Source organism: Eubalaena glacialis, chromosome X (assembly GCF_028564815.1).
Source record: "Eubalaena glacialis isolate mEubGla1 chromosome X, mEubGla1.1.hap2.+ XY, whole genome shotgun sequence".
NCBI classification, from domain to species: domain Eukaryota; kingdom Metazoa; phylum Chordata; class Mammalia; order Artiodactyla; family Balaenidae; genus Eubalaena; species Eubalaena glacialis.
The window spans coordinates 7,369,131-7,387,221 of record NC_083736.1 but is presented as its reverse complement, the minus strand read 5'-3'; the positions used below and the strand labels follow the sequence as shown (position 1 = coordinate 7,387,221).

The following is an 18,091-nucleotide window of genomic DNA, read 5'->3' as shown; positions in this document are numbered from 1 at the left end:
ATAAACTGTACAACGTGATATGAAGATAATGTCAAGGCGCCCCCAACCCTGGAAAGGTTAAGTCCATTCAGGGGTTCCCCTGTAGTCTGGGTTCATGAAACAACCAGAAAGGTTCGAGATGCGGAGCCTCGTTTTCATTTGAAGCTGTGTTACTGGAAAGAGAGCAGAAAGGAAAAGAGAGAAGCTCATTTCCCAAGGTGGAGGGGGGGCGATGCCTTGCTGAGTTGTTACTGCCCTTGGCCACAGAGTGTGACCCTCCTCAGTGTCTGCACCCCAGAATCCACCCCTGCAGACAGGAAAAGGCATCCTCCACAGAAGAATGGGGGTCAGCAGGGTGCCAGGAGCAAAGGACGGTGTCCTCCTTCCATCTTCCACGCACTCAACAGACAGGCTGCAGCTTCCCTCCTCCTGAGGACGGCCCTGCTGGGCGGCCAGGGCAGTGGGTGCAGTCCCCCCTTTTGGCAAATCGCTACCCTCATCTGCGATACAGGAGAAATACGGGTGTCCGCTTTCTAGGGCTGTTTGGAGATGCTCTACACTCATGCACAAAAGCAAGAAGCAGCAGCCAAAAGCAAGGCTTCAGAAAGTTAGTTGCCATCCTACGGACGAAGATGATGCCGGGAACCAACAACACACACTGTGGAGTGGTGCAGGGGCCGAGGTGAGAGGCTGACCACGTGTGTCAGAGCAGGGGTCCACATCCCCTCTGTTGTCGTTAAGTCCCATGAGTTCTGAAAAGTGTTCTTTTTAAGATTTTAAAAGATTTTAAGGTTTCCAAATGGTCAGTTTCAATTGTGCTTAAACAGCCTCGAAGCCAGAATGACCAATTCTATTCTTTTGATTCACGAGAGGTATGACCCCCCCCCCACCCTCGCCAACCGTGCTCAGGGAATCACAGGTACCACGCCTGGGCGTGTGGATGGCAAGCTCAAAATGCAAGGAAAATACCCAAGAGAAGTGAAACATACATCCACACACAGACAACTACGTGAATGTGCGACTATCCACAGGAGGATTATTCATAAAAGCAGAAAGGTGGAAACAACCAGATGTCGATCAACTGACAAAGGATAAACAAAACGCGCTCTATCCATAAAGTGCAATATTATTCAGCCATAAAAAGGAATGAAGTCTTGACACACGCTAACGTGGATGAGCCTCGAAAACGTGATGCTGAGTGAAAGAAGCCAACACAGAAGGCCACGCATTGTGTGGTTCTATTTAGATGAAATGTCCAGAAGAGGCAAACCCATGGAGACAGACAGGAGACTGGTGGTTGCCAGGGGCTGGGGGCAGAGGAACGGGGAGGGACTGCTGATGGGCACAGGGTTTCTTTTGTGGGTGATGAAAATTTCTGGAATTAGAGCGATGGCTGCACAGCTAAGTGAGTATACTAAACCCCACCAAACTGTACACTTTTTTAAAAGGATGAATCTTATGCTACGTGAGTTATATCTCAATTAAAAAAAATTTTTAACTCAAGGGAAAAAACATGCTGGCAGGCCCGCCCTGCACGCTCTCCAGCCAGCCCAGGGAATGGAACGGGCCTCCTCTACACTGTACATGCACCCTCAGTCCACGAGGCTGCAGCGCTGGGAGACATGTGCAAAGATCCAGAGGTCAGAGTGCTCTCAGGGCTGCAAGCACGGCAAGGAAGCCAGGCCGTGGTCTCTGTGTGGATCCACGGGACGAGCGCCCCGTGGCGCCAGGCCTGGGCTGGCTCTGGCCGACAGCGCGGGGCCACAGGTGCTCGGGGGGGCCTGCCCCCCAGGCTGGTCACAGGTTAGGTTCTCTGCGTCCTCCACACTCCCTGGGCCACCCCCTCCTCCACCTGCCCATGACACTGAAGTCTGGTTAACAAGGGACCTCGGAGGCAGTAAAGACAGCAGAAATGCAGCCCGGGAGAGCAGGCGAGGGAGACTCAGGACAGCCCATGGACCCTCTCCCCTTCTCCCCCCTGCGGGGGATTCTGGCAGGGCTTCCGTCACACGTGTGCGCATGCCTGCCTTTCCAGGACAAAGCAGGACCAGGCGACAGCAATGTGCAAAACAAGTCGCTGTGGTGAGGCCGGGGGCACCTTCTTTACAGGGCAGACTCACGCAGTCCCGCACTCTGCTTTTCCTTCCGCTGCCCGTTACACACCGCAAGTCATCCCCTGTTGCTGGGAGGCCTGGGAAGCGTCATTCTGTAATGGCTTCACAACACACGTGGCCTCGTTCTTTAGAAACACCTAAGGTTCCTTCTTCAGTCAAGGCAGGAGGGAGGACTGCAGAAGACAAGGCTGGAAATGGGCAGGAGCTAAAAGGTGAAGAACCTTCTGGACCAGCTAAGGTGCAACACGAGGAGTTACCTTTCCAGCAAGAGCCTGAGAAGCCCAGCCGGGCTCTGGCACGTGCACTGCTGGGGGTCTAGAGGAGGCTGGCGCGCGGAGAGTCCAGAGGCAGTGACAGTACAAGACCAGTCCCGTGACGGCCCCGAGAGGCGATAACGGAGGCCGGGACACCAGGGGTGAAAGAGAAGGTACAAATACGAGACACTGAGGCTCCAGGGACTGCGTGATCGGTTGGCCACGGAAGGTCAAGGAGAGACAGGCATCAAGGATGACTCCTGCATTTGGGGATAAACCTGTCGGCAGGCCCGGAAGTGCAGGAGAATTAAGGTAAAGGAAGGTGCAAGATCTGCATCTGTAACACGCTGAGTTGGAGTGGCCTGGGCAGTACCCAGGGGGCTCTCCCAGAATCTGGGCCTGCAGTGGAGACCTGACAGCTGTCTGCCTGCCTCAAGGAAGCGCACCAGACCACCTAGACAAGAGAGGAGAGAGACAGGAGGGGCCTCCAGCAGAAACCAACACTGCCGCGGACGGCCAAGGGGAAGAGCCACTTTCACAAGGGTCGAAAGGAAGAGAAAGCGTTTCTGCGCGGATGAGACACCTCTTTCAGATCGGCAATAACACCACAGGTAACCTGAGAATTACACTCTGTAAACGCAAACCTAGCCCCTGCCAGGGAGCACAGAAGGAGCATCCTCAGTCAGCAGCAGACAATGTAAATTTACCTTTGGGGGTAAAACTGCGCAACTACATGCAGTGGTGTGAGGTTCTAATAATTTTTCTCCAAAATGCCAGCCCCTGAAAATGGGGAGGAAGAGGGGAAAAAGTAGCCCCACCCCAGCTCGTAACCCGTAGAGGCATCCACTCTGGACGATTTCATCCACTCTGTGGCGAAATCAACACAAAATAAATACGACTCAAGCAGCAGCAGGCCTGTCTTTTCAAGTCCAGATGTTTCCTTTCCAAACTTTCATTCAAGATTCAGGGCATCTAAACAGTAATGAAAATTGAAAGAAAAGCTGCACCTACCAAAAAAAGCACACAGCTGTTTTAAAGACCAACATATTTGATCAATACAAAGTACTCAGTTTTCCAGAAGTTAGGATTTTCTTTTTTATATGCTTGTCTACAAAAAGCTAAATGATAAAACTCAATATATACCATAGTAACGAAACATATCATTTTTAAAATTCCAAGTGGCATACACAAAACTAAGCTTCCTTTAAGCTAGCACGTGATTCCAAAGATTGTCGACAACGTAATTCTTAAGAGAATTACGTTCAAGCAACTCATAATTAGATCTGCACGGTACCAAGCAAAGAATTCCACAGACGGGGAAAAAGAATTCAATACACCTCTACTACCAAAAATAAGATTATTAAATGTTTTGGGTTGCTGATTATCTTTCCCTTAGTTTCAATTTTTTCAAGATGGTTTGAATCTTTCTGCAACAAGAAAAAAACAGTATTGCTATGCTTACAAATTGACAAGCACATGTACAATTAGCACAGATAAAGTATCACTGTGTTTACAAATTTACAAACATGGCACAATTCACATAGACAGAAGCAGAATTTCAGCAGCAGCAGTATTTCATCAGCTTCAGCATTTCCAAGCCACAAGCAAAGAATCCCTTCACCTCCTTTGAAAGTCACGGAGGGCCACCGGTCCTGGGGCTCCAGGCCCCTGGGGTTCCCCCCACCCACCTTCCCAGGCTTTCCGTAAGCATTTCAACACCTGGAACAGAAGAGGCTCTCCTTCCCCACCCCTCTCAGCACCCCCTGCCCTGTAACCCTCAGATCCCCACACCAATGCCACCTTCCTCCAGGGACCAGCTTTACTTTGCACTTGCCTTTATCTCCCTTTCCCTGATGGTCTACCTCGTGTTTCTATGTTTTCTATTCCCTAGGGAAAAGAAGAGCCTGCCATACAAGATCATAATTGATTAATCTGATAGAGGCATCCCGGTTAATGAGGATTTAATGTAACCCGCCCAGGCAATACCCTCTGCACTTGAACCAAAGTGGTAAGTAAAGCACAATTCAACCAGGAGAAAGGTGCACGCCCTGACATCATACCGGCAGCCGGCAGCCACCCTCCTCTCCTCTGGTCAGCCCTCCCGGAGGGCTAAGTAGCTGGACTGGGGAGCCTCCCTGCCTCTGCCCCGCCTCTCCATAGCTCCCAGGCAATCTTCTGCAGGGAGGGGAAGGCAAAGCAACACAGGGTGAAAATTAAATTACCAACTAAGAGAAAAGCTACGGTGGAAAGAAGCTGAACTTCTGAGCATGCAGGTCTCATTTTATGTAATAAGTGTGCAAGGAATAAGCTACATGCTAACTGGACACCCACAGTGATTCCTTCTACAAAGTAAATAATCATTCCCTCTGTATGGGTGTAAATTAAACATTATATATTCAGTCTCTTAAAGCTAGCAGTATTCATTAAAAGGAAAACTTTTGAAAACAAACTTATGGTTACCAAGGGGGTAACGGGGGGGGGGGGGAGGGATAAATTGGGAGACTGGGATTGACGTATACACACCACCACATATAAAATAGATAACTAATAAGGATCTACTGTACAGCACAGGGAACTCTTCTCAATACTCTGTAATGACCTATATGGGAAAAGAATCTAAAAAAGAGTGGATATATGTATATTATAACTGACTCACTTTGCTATACACCTGAAACTATACTATAAACTATTTGCAACACTGTAAATCGACTATACAATAAAAATTTAAAACAAACAAAACAAAAAAGAAAATTCCTGATTTCTCTCCAGATTTCATTTGTTAGAATGCTCTAACTCTTGTAGTAAGTAATCAAAGAAACGTGTAATGGCCCAAATACAACAGAAGCTTCTTTCTTGCTCATATACTGGTACTACTGGGAAGGTAACCAGGCTATGGTCAGCTAGCTTCCTCCTCAGGCATTCAGGGACCCGTGCTGATGAGGCTCTGCCCTAGGACCATCTTCTTTCCAGACAACCAGAAGAGGAAAGCAGGACAGGCCATAAATGGCCTGCATCACTTCTACTTGCTTCTGATTGGGTAGAACTATGGCCTCATAGCTGCAAGGGAAGCTGGGAAGTGTAGTCCAGCAGCATGTCCAGAAGGAAAAGGAGAGGCAGGCTCCAGTGAGCAGATAGCATCTCTACCAAGCCTGCGGGTCTGACTCCATGCCCTCAAAGATTTTCTACTGCCAGAAAGCAAAGCAGTGAAGAAATGGAGTTTGTTGTCATGGGACATTTAACCTTCATCTTCCCTACTATTTTCACTTCCCAAACCACTTTTTAAAATCTTATTCTTCTGAATATCACATTGATCTGAAACAGCTACCTTTCATTAATATTATAAAAAGGAAAAATCAGTATTATTCAAAAACACTTTAGGGACTTCCCTGGTGGTCCAGTGGGTAAGACTCCGCGCTCCCAATGCGGGGGCCTGGGTTCGATTCCTGGTTGAGGAACTAGATCCCACATGCATGCCGCAACTAAAAGTCCGCATGCCGCAACTGGGAGTACGCATGCCGCAACTAAAGAGCCTGCATGCTGCAACTAAAGATCCCGCATGCCACAACTAAGACCCGGTGCAGCCTAAATAAATAAATAAATATATTTTTTAAAAACCAGTTTTTGGTGGAAAGGAGGAAATAATCACTTCCAGTGGGCTGTAAATAGCACAACTAATGTACTGGTGCTGGGCATAAGATGTGTATTTGAATTAAATGCTCTTCTACAAATCCAATGCTAAACAGTCAGAATAAGTACCAAAATCTCTAGGAGACACATTAAAATGTTGCCATACAAAATCCAGCTTAAAGTCTTTCCATAATAAATTGGCAATTTCATACATTAACATTACTTTTTTAAGAAATTTTTTCACATTACTTTTTATAGTTTTCCAAATTCTTAGTGAAGCAGGATGAAGTAGGGGAAAGGGGGGAAGGGGGAGGAGAGATGGAATTTAAATCTACTAGAACTAGGGCTTCCCTGGTGGCACAGTGGTTAAGAATCCACCTGCCGATGCAGGGGACACGGGTTCGAGCCCTGGTCCGGGAAGATCCCACATGTCGCGGAGCAACTAAGCCCGTGCGCCACAACTACTGAGCCTGCGCTCTAGAGCCCGTGAGCCACAACTACTGAGCCCACGAGCCACAACTACTTAAGCCCACGTGCCTAGAGCCTGTGCTCTGCAACAAGAGAAGCCCCCATGATGAGAAGCCCACGCACCACAACGAAGAGTAGCCCCCGCTCTCTGCAACTAGAGAAAGCCCGCGCACAGCAACGAAGACCCAATGCAGCCAAAAATAAATAAATAAAATTTTAAAAATGTAAAATAAAAAAAAAATCTACTAGAGCTAGCTTTCCATACTGACTCATTTCACCCGTGTCAATATACTGAAGTGGGAATGATTCTAATTTGACAGCCTGAAGGATTAAGGGTGAGAAAAGGTTAAGGACAGAGTGCACGATTCAGCTACATATGCAAGACGTTCTCTCCAGACTGGAACCACTGTGGCCAGAGCAGGAGGCAGAGATGACCACTCTCACGTCGCTGAGCAAAGCAGGGCTCCTCTAAACCGGCAAACCTCGCACCAACCCTCAAATCTGCCCTACACCAGAAACTTAAGTTCAGTGAAGAAAAACATTACTATCTGAAGGGATGTGACCAGCCCAAAAGAAACAAGCGAAGCTACGGCCTTAAAGGAGTCCCCAGGGAAGCAGCCTGGCTAGATCACTCACCCACATGCACCAGCCTCCAAAAAGCATTGTGGTCACCCACTCTTTTCTTTTTATTATTTATTTATTTATTTATTTATTTTTGGCTGTGTTGGGTCTTCGTTTCTGTGCGAGGGCTTTCTCCAGTTGCGGCAAGTGGGGGCCACTCTTCATCGCAGTGCGCGGGCCTCTCACTATCGCGGCCTCTCTTGTTGCGGAGCACGGGCTCCAGACGCGCAGGCTCAGTAATTGTGGCTCACGGGCCCAGTCGCTCCGCGGCATGTGGGATCTTCCCAGACCAGGGCTCGAACCCGTGTCCCCTGCATTGGCAGGCAGATTCTCAACCACTGTGCCACCAGGGAAGCCCTCTTTGTGCTTTTTGATTTTCAAAATAACATACACACCGAAAACTGCTAACCAAGTGGTTCTCAAAGGGGGCAATTTATTTTTTTATTTTTTTGCAAATGCTATAACATTTTATTCTGTCAATTATGAGATGGAAAACAAATTTTAAAAATAAATTTTGTCTTTAAATAACTTTTTCTACATATTTGCAGGAGGCTTTACCATCTATTTATTTTTTTTTATATTCATGTTAATTTTTTTTTCTAACATCCTCATTGGAGTACAACTGCTCCACAATGGTGTGTCGGCCCCTGCTGTACAACAAAGCGAATCAGCCACCGGCATACATACATCCCCACGTCTCCTCCCTCTTGCGTCTCCCTCCCACCCTCCCTATCCCACCCCTCCAGGTGGTCACAAAGCACCGAGCTGATCTCCCCGCGCCACGCGGCCGCCCCCCACCAGCCATCTTCCCCATCCATTCATCTGTCGATGGACACCCAGGATGCCCCCAGGTCCTGACCATCGCAAAGAGCGCCACAGTGAACAGTGTGGCACATGACTCTCCCCCGAACCATGGTCTTCTCAGCGCACAGGGGTATTTTTTTTTTAATTTTATTTTTTGTATTGAAGTAGAGTTGATTTACAATGTGTGCCCATCTCTGCTGTACAGCAAAGTGACCCAGTTCTACACATAGAGACATTCTTTTTTTTAATATTCTTTTCCATTATTGCTTACCACAGGAGACTGAATACAGTTCCCTGTGCTATACAGTAGGACCTTGTTGTTTATCCATTCTACATATGATAGTTTTCATCTGCTCATCCCAAACTCCCAGTTCAAGGGGGCGACTTTTGTCCCCCAGTGGACATCTGGCAACGTCTGGAGACGTTTCTGACCATCTCAGCTACAGGAGATGGAGGAAACTGTACTGGCTTCTAGTGGGTGGAGGTCAAGGATGCTGCTCAACATCCCACAGGGCACAGGACGGCCCCCCCACGGCAAAGAACTATTTGGCCCCAAACGTCAGTGGTGCTAAGTTGAAAAAACCGTCTTCTAACCAAAATTATTATGTAGTGACATTGGGAGTATGGGGGCCCAAGGTATGTGTCTGGGTAGTTGGTGTGGAAAAAAAAAAAGAATACATCCCAAGCTTCCATAGTGGGAAGTCAACAGTTATCCCGAAAGAGAACAATGAAAGTAGCAGCCACATAGAATATAGGCAAATGCCCAAAGAAATCAGCTAAAAAGTTTCAATAGCTTCTCTAGGGAGGAGGAAATGACATGGGGAGCTGCTGGTATGATAACAAGCCCTGCAGAACTATTTGATGATTTCAACGTGCAAGAGCCACTTTGATAAAAATAAAAACAAAACTCAAAAAGATACACTAACATTTTGTGTCTTTCCTCCCTTGAATAAATACAAGGTTGCCTTTAGAGCCCACACAATCTACCCTGCCTGGGTTCTTGTTGACCTTCACAGTTTGCCTTTGATCTGAAAATCTTGGTCACCTTTGGCCAAAAGGAAGACAATCGCAACCCTTCCCAGGCCATGTAGAGCACTGTTCTTCCAGATCCATCCAACAGAGGCTGCAGACATTGCCTCCAACTTCATACCCAGGAGATTTTAGAAAAACAGCCCAGGTTAAAAAAAAAAAAAAAAAAGTTACTTCTGCTTTGCAATTCAGAACATCCTGGCTTTTCAGAACAACCTTATTTGTTCGAACCTAAAATAAAGTTAGTCCAATTATTTTTTAACCATATCGTACCGACGTCCTTCTACTAAGATAAGTTCCCCCGAAGAGAGGCCTTAACATTCGCACTGGTCAAGGAAGCAGGCTCCACCTACCACAGGGCCATGCAAATATCCACTCCAGCAAGGTAACAGGAGAACAATTCTTCCAGAATACACCCTCCCTCTGTTGAACACTGGCAAGGTTTTAAAAAGACCAAAAGAGCAATATGCAACCCTGAGGGCTTTCAAAACCCTTCGTGTGGGTGGAAATTGCAGCTTGGAAGAGTGCGGCTTGCATAATTTCTCATCAAAGGATGGCCCCCATGCCTGACTGCAGTGCATGAAAAGTAAAAGAGGTAAGACTGAATAAAAAGTCTGTTCAGCCTTTAAGTCCTTAAATTATCTCATTGACTGTTTACACTGCGCCCAGTGTACAAGAAGAAAAGCTCCCCAGAGCCCCGAAGAAATCCTCAAATCCAGGTTTATTTGCATGCTGACACAAAACAACTTTGGCAAGAGGACAGCTCCAAAATGCCTTCCAAATAGAAAAGCCAGCGCTTTCCAAGCTGGGAGCCCAGTTTCTTTGGCCGAGAAATAGAAAGGTGAATTAAGAAATCCCAGCTCGTTAGGACAGGGTGAAAACGGATATTTTTATGAGCCTTTCATTCTCATTCTCTTCTACATTTAGCTCTCGGGCAAACTTGTTTTCTTCCTTTCAAAAGATGAATGTTAGGACATGTTACGAAGCACTCATAACTGAACCCAGGAAGGGCAAAATCCACCACGATGCAGAAGTGTGATGCATAGCTTAAGTTTATAGCTTTTCACACTGTGGAAGCCTCTGGATTTATAGATGTGAGTCCTGCTGAATTAATTTCTAGGAGAGGAAGAACCCCCCCACCCATTGCACCTCAAAGCTCCAGCACCAGAGCTCGGGATGGGACTTGGGTCTCTCTGCCAGACTTCCCACCCCTGCACCCAAAACACCTCCGGAGGACCAGCGATAAGAACTAACAGGACCCAGCTAGGCACAGGCTGGGACACGGGAATAAAGATATATCTGAATGCCAGCTGGCAAGGCAAGTCTTTCCTTTCTACCAACTGGAAAGGTGCTTCAGCACAGAAAAGAAAACTCACCCTTCTTTTTTTTTTAACCGTACCATTAATTTTTAAATACAAATGAGTCTCTGGCATTACACTCCTCCGAACAATCAGCAAACTGCAGCTGGCCTCAAAGAGGCTGGGATCTCACAGTGCCCAGGAGTTGCCTCGGCCATAACAGTACCCACAGCACCTGGGTCTGCCGACGAGGGGCGCCCAGCCCTCGCCCACCCACCATTTATTTCTATGGAGCCCTGGGAAAGTGGCAGTGGTCCCTAGACGGGTGCTGACGTGAGACTGTGCTTCAACACCGACATCGAGCAAAACCCAGAGAGGCTGAGATCCATCGGTTCCCGATCCACAGGTGAATTCAACAGACTCCCCCCCTTTTTCACAGCCTTCAGTGGTAACTGATAAAGAACTTGGCTCTTGGGGGCAAATATAAGGACGTTCAGACAACAACTTGTCCTGACCAGGGTTGCCAGGTCACCAACGACCGTGACTCAGCACAGCCCATGAAACAGAGCCCCTTTCAGACCACCGCAGAAGGTACCTCCCACCCCCAACCAACACCTAGTCTCTGCCCCAAGCCTCCGCCATCAGGAGCTCTAACGGCTGACACAGGACATTTGCCACCTGGGTGTGTGGGCCAACCCCCCAAAAATGTGCCCTGCTTCCCCTCCACCCCACCTTCAGCATGCAAACCAAGAAGGACATTTAAGGACACGGCCTGGCATCCAGTGAAACGCCGAACGGTCCGAAGGCTCCTGAGAGGGTGCGTCAGGCTGGGCACCCCAAGCCCCAGCTCTCCTGCACCACCCCCCAGGACGGCTCTGGTCCCCAAAGGCAACCTGAAAATCAACGGGTTCCCAAAGGAGCCGCCCATGGGACCAGGCCAGGCCCAAATTACTGTCTTCTTTGGAGCTCCTGGCTAAGGCTCTGGCATTCTTGGCGGGAAGGGGTGGGGAGGACCTAAGAAACGGTGAAAAGGAGGGGCAGGGGCTTCATTCCTTCCCCGGTTAACAAACATTCCTGAGGCCGAAGGGGGTCTGCTGACACCAAGCTGGCCCGCTTAAGGTTTCCTAACGAATCCCCAAGGGCCCTTCTGGAATTCTAGGCCCTCCAGTGACACGTTAGAAATCAGGCCCTACCCACCCCCATGGAACTTTTACACTTGCTCAGCTGATGGGGAAAGAAAGTGCCACGCAGACAGCAGGACCACGTACAACATCGCACCTACTTACACAGCTCCTGAGAGGTCCCGCATCAAAGCACAGTCTCGGAAACACTAACAAGTCAAAGTCTTTGGAGTTTCCTAAGGCAGGGACATTATTTCTGCTCCCTCTCCGACAGCAGTATGAAAAACTGGGGTTTTGTGTATCTTCCAGCCCTGGTAATACGTCAAGCTACAAGTCAGTGTCAATGTAACGAATGGTTACAAATCTGGCTGCCACCTTGCTGGGGGACTTTATGTGTGCACTTTGAATTCCAAGAATGCCACTCCCAGGAAGTCAGTATCCCTTTAACTTCAAACCCGACCCAGAGAAAAGGCAATCCTCACCGAGCAGCCCCGCTGAATGCCCATGAAACAGCACTCGGGAGTTCCTGCTTCCATTTCCTTTTTCCAGATACAAAAATGCAGATGAAGCAAGTATTTGTTTGAGTTTTACTGTGTAAATAAAGCCTATTATCAGGGCCAGCGCTTAGGAAGAAAACAGCCTTCCCCGCCAAAGCTGGCTATGCCAGGGGCCTCCGAGTATCTTCAAAAAGAATAATTAAGCACAAGCGTTCAAAGCTAAAATCCTTTCAAAGCAAAAGTGATATACAGTTACTCTAGCGAGGGTGATTTGTGCCCAGGAGACATCTGGCAATGTCTGCAGACTTTTCTGGTTGTTACACCTGGGGGGTGGTGCCAGTGGGCAAAGTCCAGGGCTGCTGCTAGACACCCTACAATGCATAGGACAGCGCCACCGCCCCCAGCAAAGAAACATCCAGCCCAGAACATCGGTAGTGCCAAGGTTGAAAAACCCTCACAGGATGTGACAAAGTTACTGAATATGGCATTGCAAGTGATTCCAGACAAGAGCACATGGCACCAAGTGGAGAGAAAGCAGAGACATGCAGGGTCAAGATCTGGTCCTGAGGACCTTCTCAAGACTTGCCAGGTTTGTGACCTCAGGGCACACCACTGAACCCTCCTTGGCCTTAACTGTTTCATCTATAAAATGGGCTAATGAAACTCCATCAAGGGGCTTCCCTGGTGGCACAGTGGTTAAGAATTCGCCTGCCAATGCAGGGGACACAGGTTCGAGCCCTGGTCCGGGAAGATCCCACATGCCACGGAGCAACTAAGCCTGTGCGCCGCAACTACTGAGCCTGCGCTCTAGAGCCCGCGAGCCACAACTACTGAAGCCCAGGCGCCTAGAGCCCGTGCTCTGCAACAAGAGAAGCCACTGCGATGAGAAGCCCGCGTACCGCAATGAAGAGTAGCCCCCGCTCGCCGCAACTAGAGAAAGCCCGTGGGCAGCAACGAACACCCAACGCAGCCATAAATAAACAAATAAATAAATAAATAAAATTAAAAACTCCATCAGGAGATCAAGGATTGAACCAGCCTTGTTCTTGGCATCACTTCCAGTTCTAAGATGTACACTCCTATGAGGCTTTCAACTGAGACACTCATCATCATAAACAGAGTGTGTCCTCTTACACTGGATCAAGCTTCTTCCAAGTCAGATTCTGTTAGAAATGAGCTGTATAATATCCCAGGGCTCTAATATGTAACTATTTAACTACAAGGTTTTTTAAATGCAAAAAAAAAAAAAAAAAAAACTATTAGAAGGCCTATTATTTAATGAGCCCTAGAGAGTTTTCAGTAGCTACTGGGAAAAGAAGATTCAAAGCTTGGATTAATCTAAATTCTGGAGGTGGGACAAATTTCCCCAGTCTCCACCACAACAGTCTATTTCCATTTTTTAAGTGATTATAATGGACACGCTTTCCTTTATCCTTCTGTAATAATGTGACAGTTAATTACCAGCTGTTGGATTGTAAGCATCAGTGATGACTTAATCCAGGAGAAAAGACAAGTAGGTGAAATACTGCCACCACCATGCAATACAATGTGTGGTTAAGGAATATATACATGCATGTGTGAGCACACGTGTGTTCATGTGTACACAAGTGTGCGTGGAAATTTGTCACAGATGTCCCAAACTGTCCTGAATCCTCTCCATCCTAAGCAAAGAAACCACAAATCTCCAGTCACAGTAAAGCACCTATAAAAACCAAGCAGCAGTTTAAGGGAGGGACATATGAGCATCTCAGATAAGACTCATAAGCAGTTTTATTTCTGCAAAATCCTGAAGCACGATGTGGAAAGGCAGGGCGTGTACACCGCTACCAGCCTAGCCCCCTCCCCGCCTCCCCACACACCTTAGCAACTACCATGACAGCCAACCCAGGGGCCAAATCAGGAGCAGACTGCCTGCCTCCTGTGCCCTGAATAGGCCCTGGTGTGTGTCCGTGTGTTTTACTGCCCACCTCCTTCAGTTTCTACAACAGGGTCCTCCTGCACAGGGAGAAGAGAAACCACTATGAATGCACGGGGTTTTTTAGAACTTGAGGTACAGAGAAAGGAGGAGGTCCCCTTCTCCAGCTTCTGGTAAAACAACTGAATTTTAGAGTTTAAGTCCAGCTTTCTTACACTGCATAAGCCCAAAAAGCAAGATGTCATCTTAAATAATGTTTTACGACTTACTCCATCTGCTGTAAAGACACGTCTGAGGAAGACAGGTTGAATCGTGCGCGCGCGCGTATTCTTTTTTAAAAGAATCTCTAGAAACGATAAAAGTCTGAGTAATTTACCTGATACCTTTTTAACTTTTACCATCAGAAATGCCGGGTAAAACTTTTATTATTGAAAAGGCACAGGCTACTATGCCTTAATGCACGTATCTGCAGGAAATGCCTGTCCTGCACAACGTGTACACTCTATGGCTGCTCCGCCACATACATTTTTCCAAAGAATCCAATTCATTAATGGGTTGCACATGGGTGAAACTTATAACAACAATGAGAGTCTCTTTCCCCGCTTCCACATAAATTCAGTGCATGTCTCCCCCCAAAGTCTCTAGTTTTATAAATATAAAACTGAGCAAAAATAAAGATCAGAGAAGTTTAGTGTCTCATTTACTATCTAGACAACAAAGCCACACCGCCTCCCAAATTCAATCCGGTGGGGTGGGTTAGGAGTCACTTTAGTTCTTCCTGCTGTGGTGAAGCAGGAAAGCAGAGAAAACCAGTAAGTCACCTTCAAACGCTACTAGGAGCCAAGAATTTTTGCATTTTAAAGGGAACTTTGTCCCCAGGAATGGCGTGGCCCAGACCTTCCCAGAGAAACTGACCAATAGACACTTTTAACCAGAAGAAAACAGGACAACTGGTTTGCTGTTTGTGTGCTTTTACAGGTTTATACAGGTTCGGCTGGTAAGTTTCAAGATGGGTTTTCTGTTTTGAGACAAGAGAATTCAAAGTTCTAAAGTAACCCCTACACACACACACACACACACACATTAGAAACTTATATTGGGTGCTCAAATCCCACTTTTATAAAGGACGCTGAAAAGTTTCAATTTGTTTTTGCAGGTATCCAGAGCGCCGTGGGTCTAGGGCTGGAAGCGAAAGTCAATAAATATTGATGGGCTTTTGGGAATCGAGAAGCTAGGCTGGCGGCAGTTGCTAGTCTGGGCTTCCTAGCGATAACGGGTGCAGGTCCAAGGGGTGCAGAAACAAGGACCCAGACAGGCAAACACAGGTGGGGACGTCTCTGTGCACCCCCGGCACGTGGGAATGCCCCTCCCCGACCTCTGGGTAGGCCCACAGGTGCAGGCCGGCGCAGGCGAGGCCGGGAGTGACAGGGGACCCTGCCAGGCCCTTTCCCGGAGGGGGAGGGGAGGGGACCCGGAACAGGAGCCATTGAAACTGCGCGGCGCTGGGAGCCAGCAGGACCGGGAAACAACGCAGAGGGGCCAAGGTGGCGCCCGGACCACACACCTATGCGAGTCCTACTACCCACGTCCTCGCAGGTGACCCAGGCGGACGCGCGTCCCGGGCCCGGGGGCGCGAACCGGACACCCCCTCCAGCGCTCCTACCCCCCGACGAGTCCCTCGGCCCCAGGCCACCTCCCGGCTGTCACCGTGCGTGTCCCGCGCCCTCCATACCTTCGTGATAACCAGCGGCTCGCCGTGCTCGCGGCCGCCCTTCAGGGTGAAGCCCCAAGGGGCGCCGCCGCTCAGCTGCACCTCCACTAGGCGCCCGCCATCGGCCGCCCGCGCCTCGGCCTCTGCCAGGCGCTCTGGCCGCGCGCAGGGCTCTGCGCCCTCCATGGCGCGGGGCGCGGAGGCGGCGCGGCCGCTCAGGCCCCCAGGGCCGCCCGACCTGCGCCCATGCACTCCGGGGAGCCCCGGCCGGCCAAGGGCGAGGGAGGCTCCCGGCGCCCCCGCCGCCGCCGGCCACTGGCAAACTTGCGCTGCAACTTGGGAGGAAAGTACCGGCCCCGGACAGGGAGGGAGCCGGGAGGACGCGCGGCGCGGCGCGCGGGGGAGGGCGGGCCCCGGAGGGGGCGGGCCCGCGGGGAGGGGGCGGGGAGCGGCGGGCTCCGGCGCGCGCTCGGGGGCTCGCGCCGCTCGGGGGGCAGGGGGCGGGGCGAGCGCCCGGGCTCCCGCGAGTTACCCGGAGGGTGGCGGGGCGGGGGGAGGCGCGCCGTCCGGGACCCCCGCGGCCGCCGGCGGTGGGAGGGGCGGGGAGAGGCGCGGGGGTCGGGGGCGCGCGCCCGGGGCTCCCCAAGTCGCCCCGAGGCTGGGAGCGCGCTCAGGACCTCGCTCCGCCAGCCGAGCGCAGTGTGCTGGGGGCCGGGGCCGGAGCTCGCGCTCGGGGCGCGCGCAGGCCTGGGGGACGGGGTGGGGGGCGCGCGCTCGGGGTGAGGGGCGCGACCCGCGGGGCCAGAGGACGGGCGGGGGCTCGAGGTCCGGGGGCCCCTCCTCCGTCTCGGGCGCCGGGCGGCCCTCGGAGGCTCGGGGCACGTCCGCCCGCTGCTCGGGTGGCCGAGGCGCGGCAGGTGAGGCGGCGGAAGCGCCCGCGCGGGGCGGGCCGGGGCGAGGCGGGCCCAGCGGCGGCCGGAGCCCCCGGCGCCCTCCATCTTGGAGCGCGCGGCCGGCTGGCGCCCCCGCCTTTGTTCGCGCGGACCGCGGGCGGCGGGCGGCCGCGCAGGTGAGGCCGGGAGCGCCGCGGGGGTCCCCGCCGCCGTCCCGCGCCCACCCGCGTGCCGCCCGCCTGTCCCTGCGCCGGCCCACTGTGCCCCCAGCGCAGGGCAGCGGGGTGGCGGGCCCCTGGAGCCCTCTGCGCGCGCCCGCATTGTCCGGCGGTGCAGCCCAGATACCGAGGGGCCGGTGTTGGCTCGTTCTATAGTTACAGCTCAGGAAGTCTTTGCGTTCAAACCCTGCTCTCCCTTTGGTACAATTGTGCCCAGAGGACTTGACGTATTAGGTATATTACTGTTCCGTAGCTGGACGCTGGGGAACACCTGGTTCCTCGAAGACGCTTCATCCAGGTGATGATGCAGGAAGTAGGTGGCAAGGACAAGCCAGGAGAGCGCAGAACAGAGAGAGTCAGGGGGTCCCTGAGTCCTTGTCTGGGATCTGCCGCTGTAGAGCCAGGACAAGGAATCTCCGCAGCAGTCCCAGTGTCTTTCGCGGTCAAGAGAGAGATTTGCATTCTCTGGTTCTATGGCTGATCTGTTGCATCTTATCCGGCCAATTGAAGAAAGAGGGCAAGCTCCCCTGGGCACCGGTCATGGCGCTGGGCACGGGTTACTGCCTCATAAATAACTCCAAGCTGCAGTGTCCAGAATGCCTCTAGTTAGAAGAATGAGGTGACTTTTCCTTTGTAAATGGAGACTTGAAAGGAGTCTCCTTTCAGTCTCCTGTAAAAATCCATCTCAAGTGTACCTTTGCTGTGGTGGTCACATTAAATTGCACAGGACTAAATACACACACGCCTATATATAAGCTTGGTGGATTGTATCCATTTTTTTAAAATAAATTTATTTATTTATTTATTTTTGGCTGTGTCCGGTGTTCATTACTGTGCACGGGCTTTCTCTAGTTGTGGCGAGCAGGGGCTACTCTTCCTTGTGGTGCCGGCTTCTCATTGCGGTGGCTTCTCTTGTGGAGCACAGACTAGGCATGCGGGCTTCAGGAGTTGTGGCACACGGGCTTGGTAGTTGTGGCGCACGGGCTTAGTTGCTCTGTGGCATGTGGGACCTTCCCGGACCAGGGCTCGAACCCGTGTCCCCTAAACTGGCAGGCGGATTCTTAACCACTGCGCCACCAGGGAAGCCCAGATTGTATCATGTTGATATCCCGGTTGTGATAGTATGCTATCATTTTCCAGGATGATCCCATTGGGAGAGGCGGGGTACAGGATACAAAGGAGGTCCCTGTATTATTTCTTACAACTACATGTGAATCTATAATTATCTCTAAATAAAAAGTTTAATTTAAAAAGTGGTTGGGGGGAACTTCCCTGGTGGTCCAGTGGTTAAGACTCCGTGCTTCCAATGCAGGGGGCACAGGTTCAATCCCTGGTCAGGAAACCAAGATCCCACATGCTCTGAGGCTTGGCCAAAAATAAATAAGTAAATTAAAGAAAAAAAAAAGTGGATGGAGGGAATTCCCTGGTGGTCCAGTGGTTAAGACTCCACGCTTTCACTGCGAAGGGCCCCGGATCAATCCCTGGTCTGGGAACTAAGACCCCGAAAGCCTCGCAGCATGGCCTAAATAAATTAAATTAAAA

At 50.5% G+C, this 18,091-nt stretch overlaps 1 protein-coding gene across 5 annotated transcripts in view; it reads right to left on the bottom strand.

Annotated features, from left to right (window-relative positions):
- The window catches only part of SHROOM2 (shroom family member 2), a 132,594-nt gene extending 116,809 nt beyond the window's left edge, over window positions 1-15,785 (bottom strand). For all 5 annotated transcript variants that reach the window (XM_061179354.1, XM_061179355.1, XM_061179357.1 and 2 more), the window contains exon 1: window positions 15,460-15,785. In XM_061179354.1, the coding sequence (XP_061035337.1) occupies window positions 15,460-15,624 (165 nt within the window). In that variant the 5' untranslated portion in view covers window positions 15,625-15,785. The remainder of the gene's footprint in view (window positions 1-15,459) is intronic.
- Window positions 15,786-18,091: the final 2,306 nt, after the last annotated feature.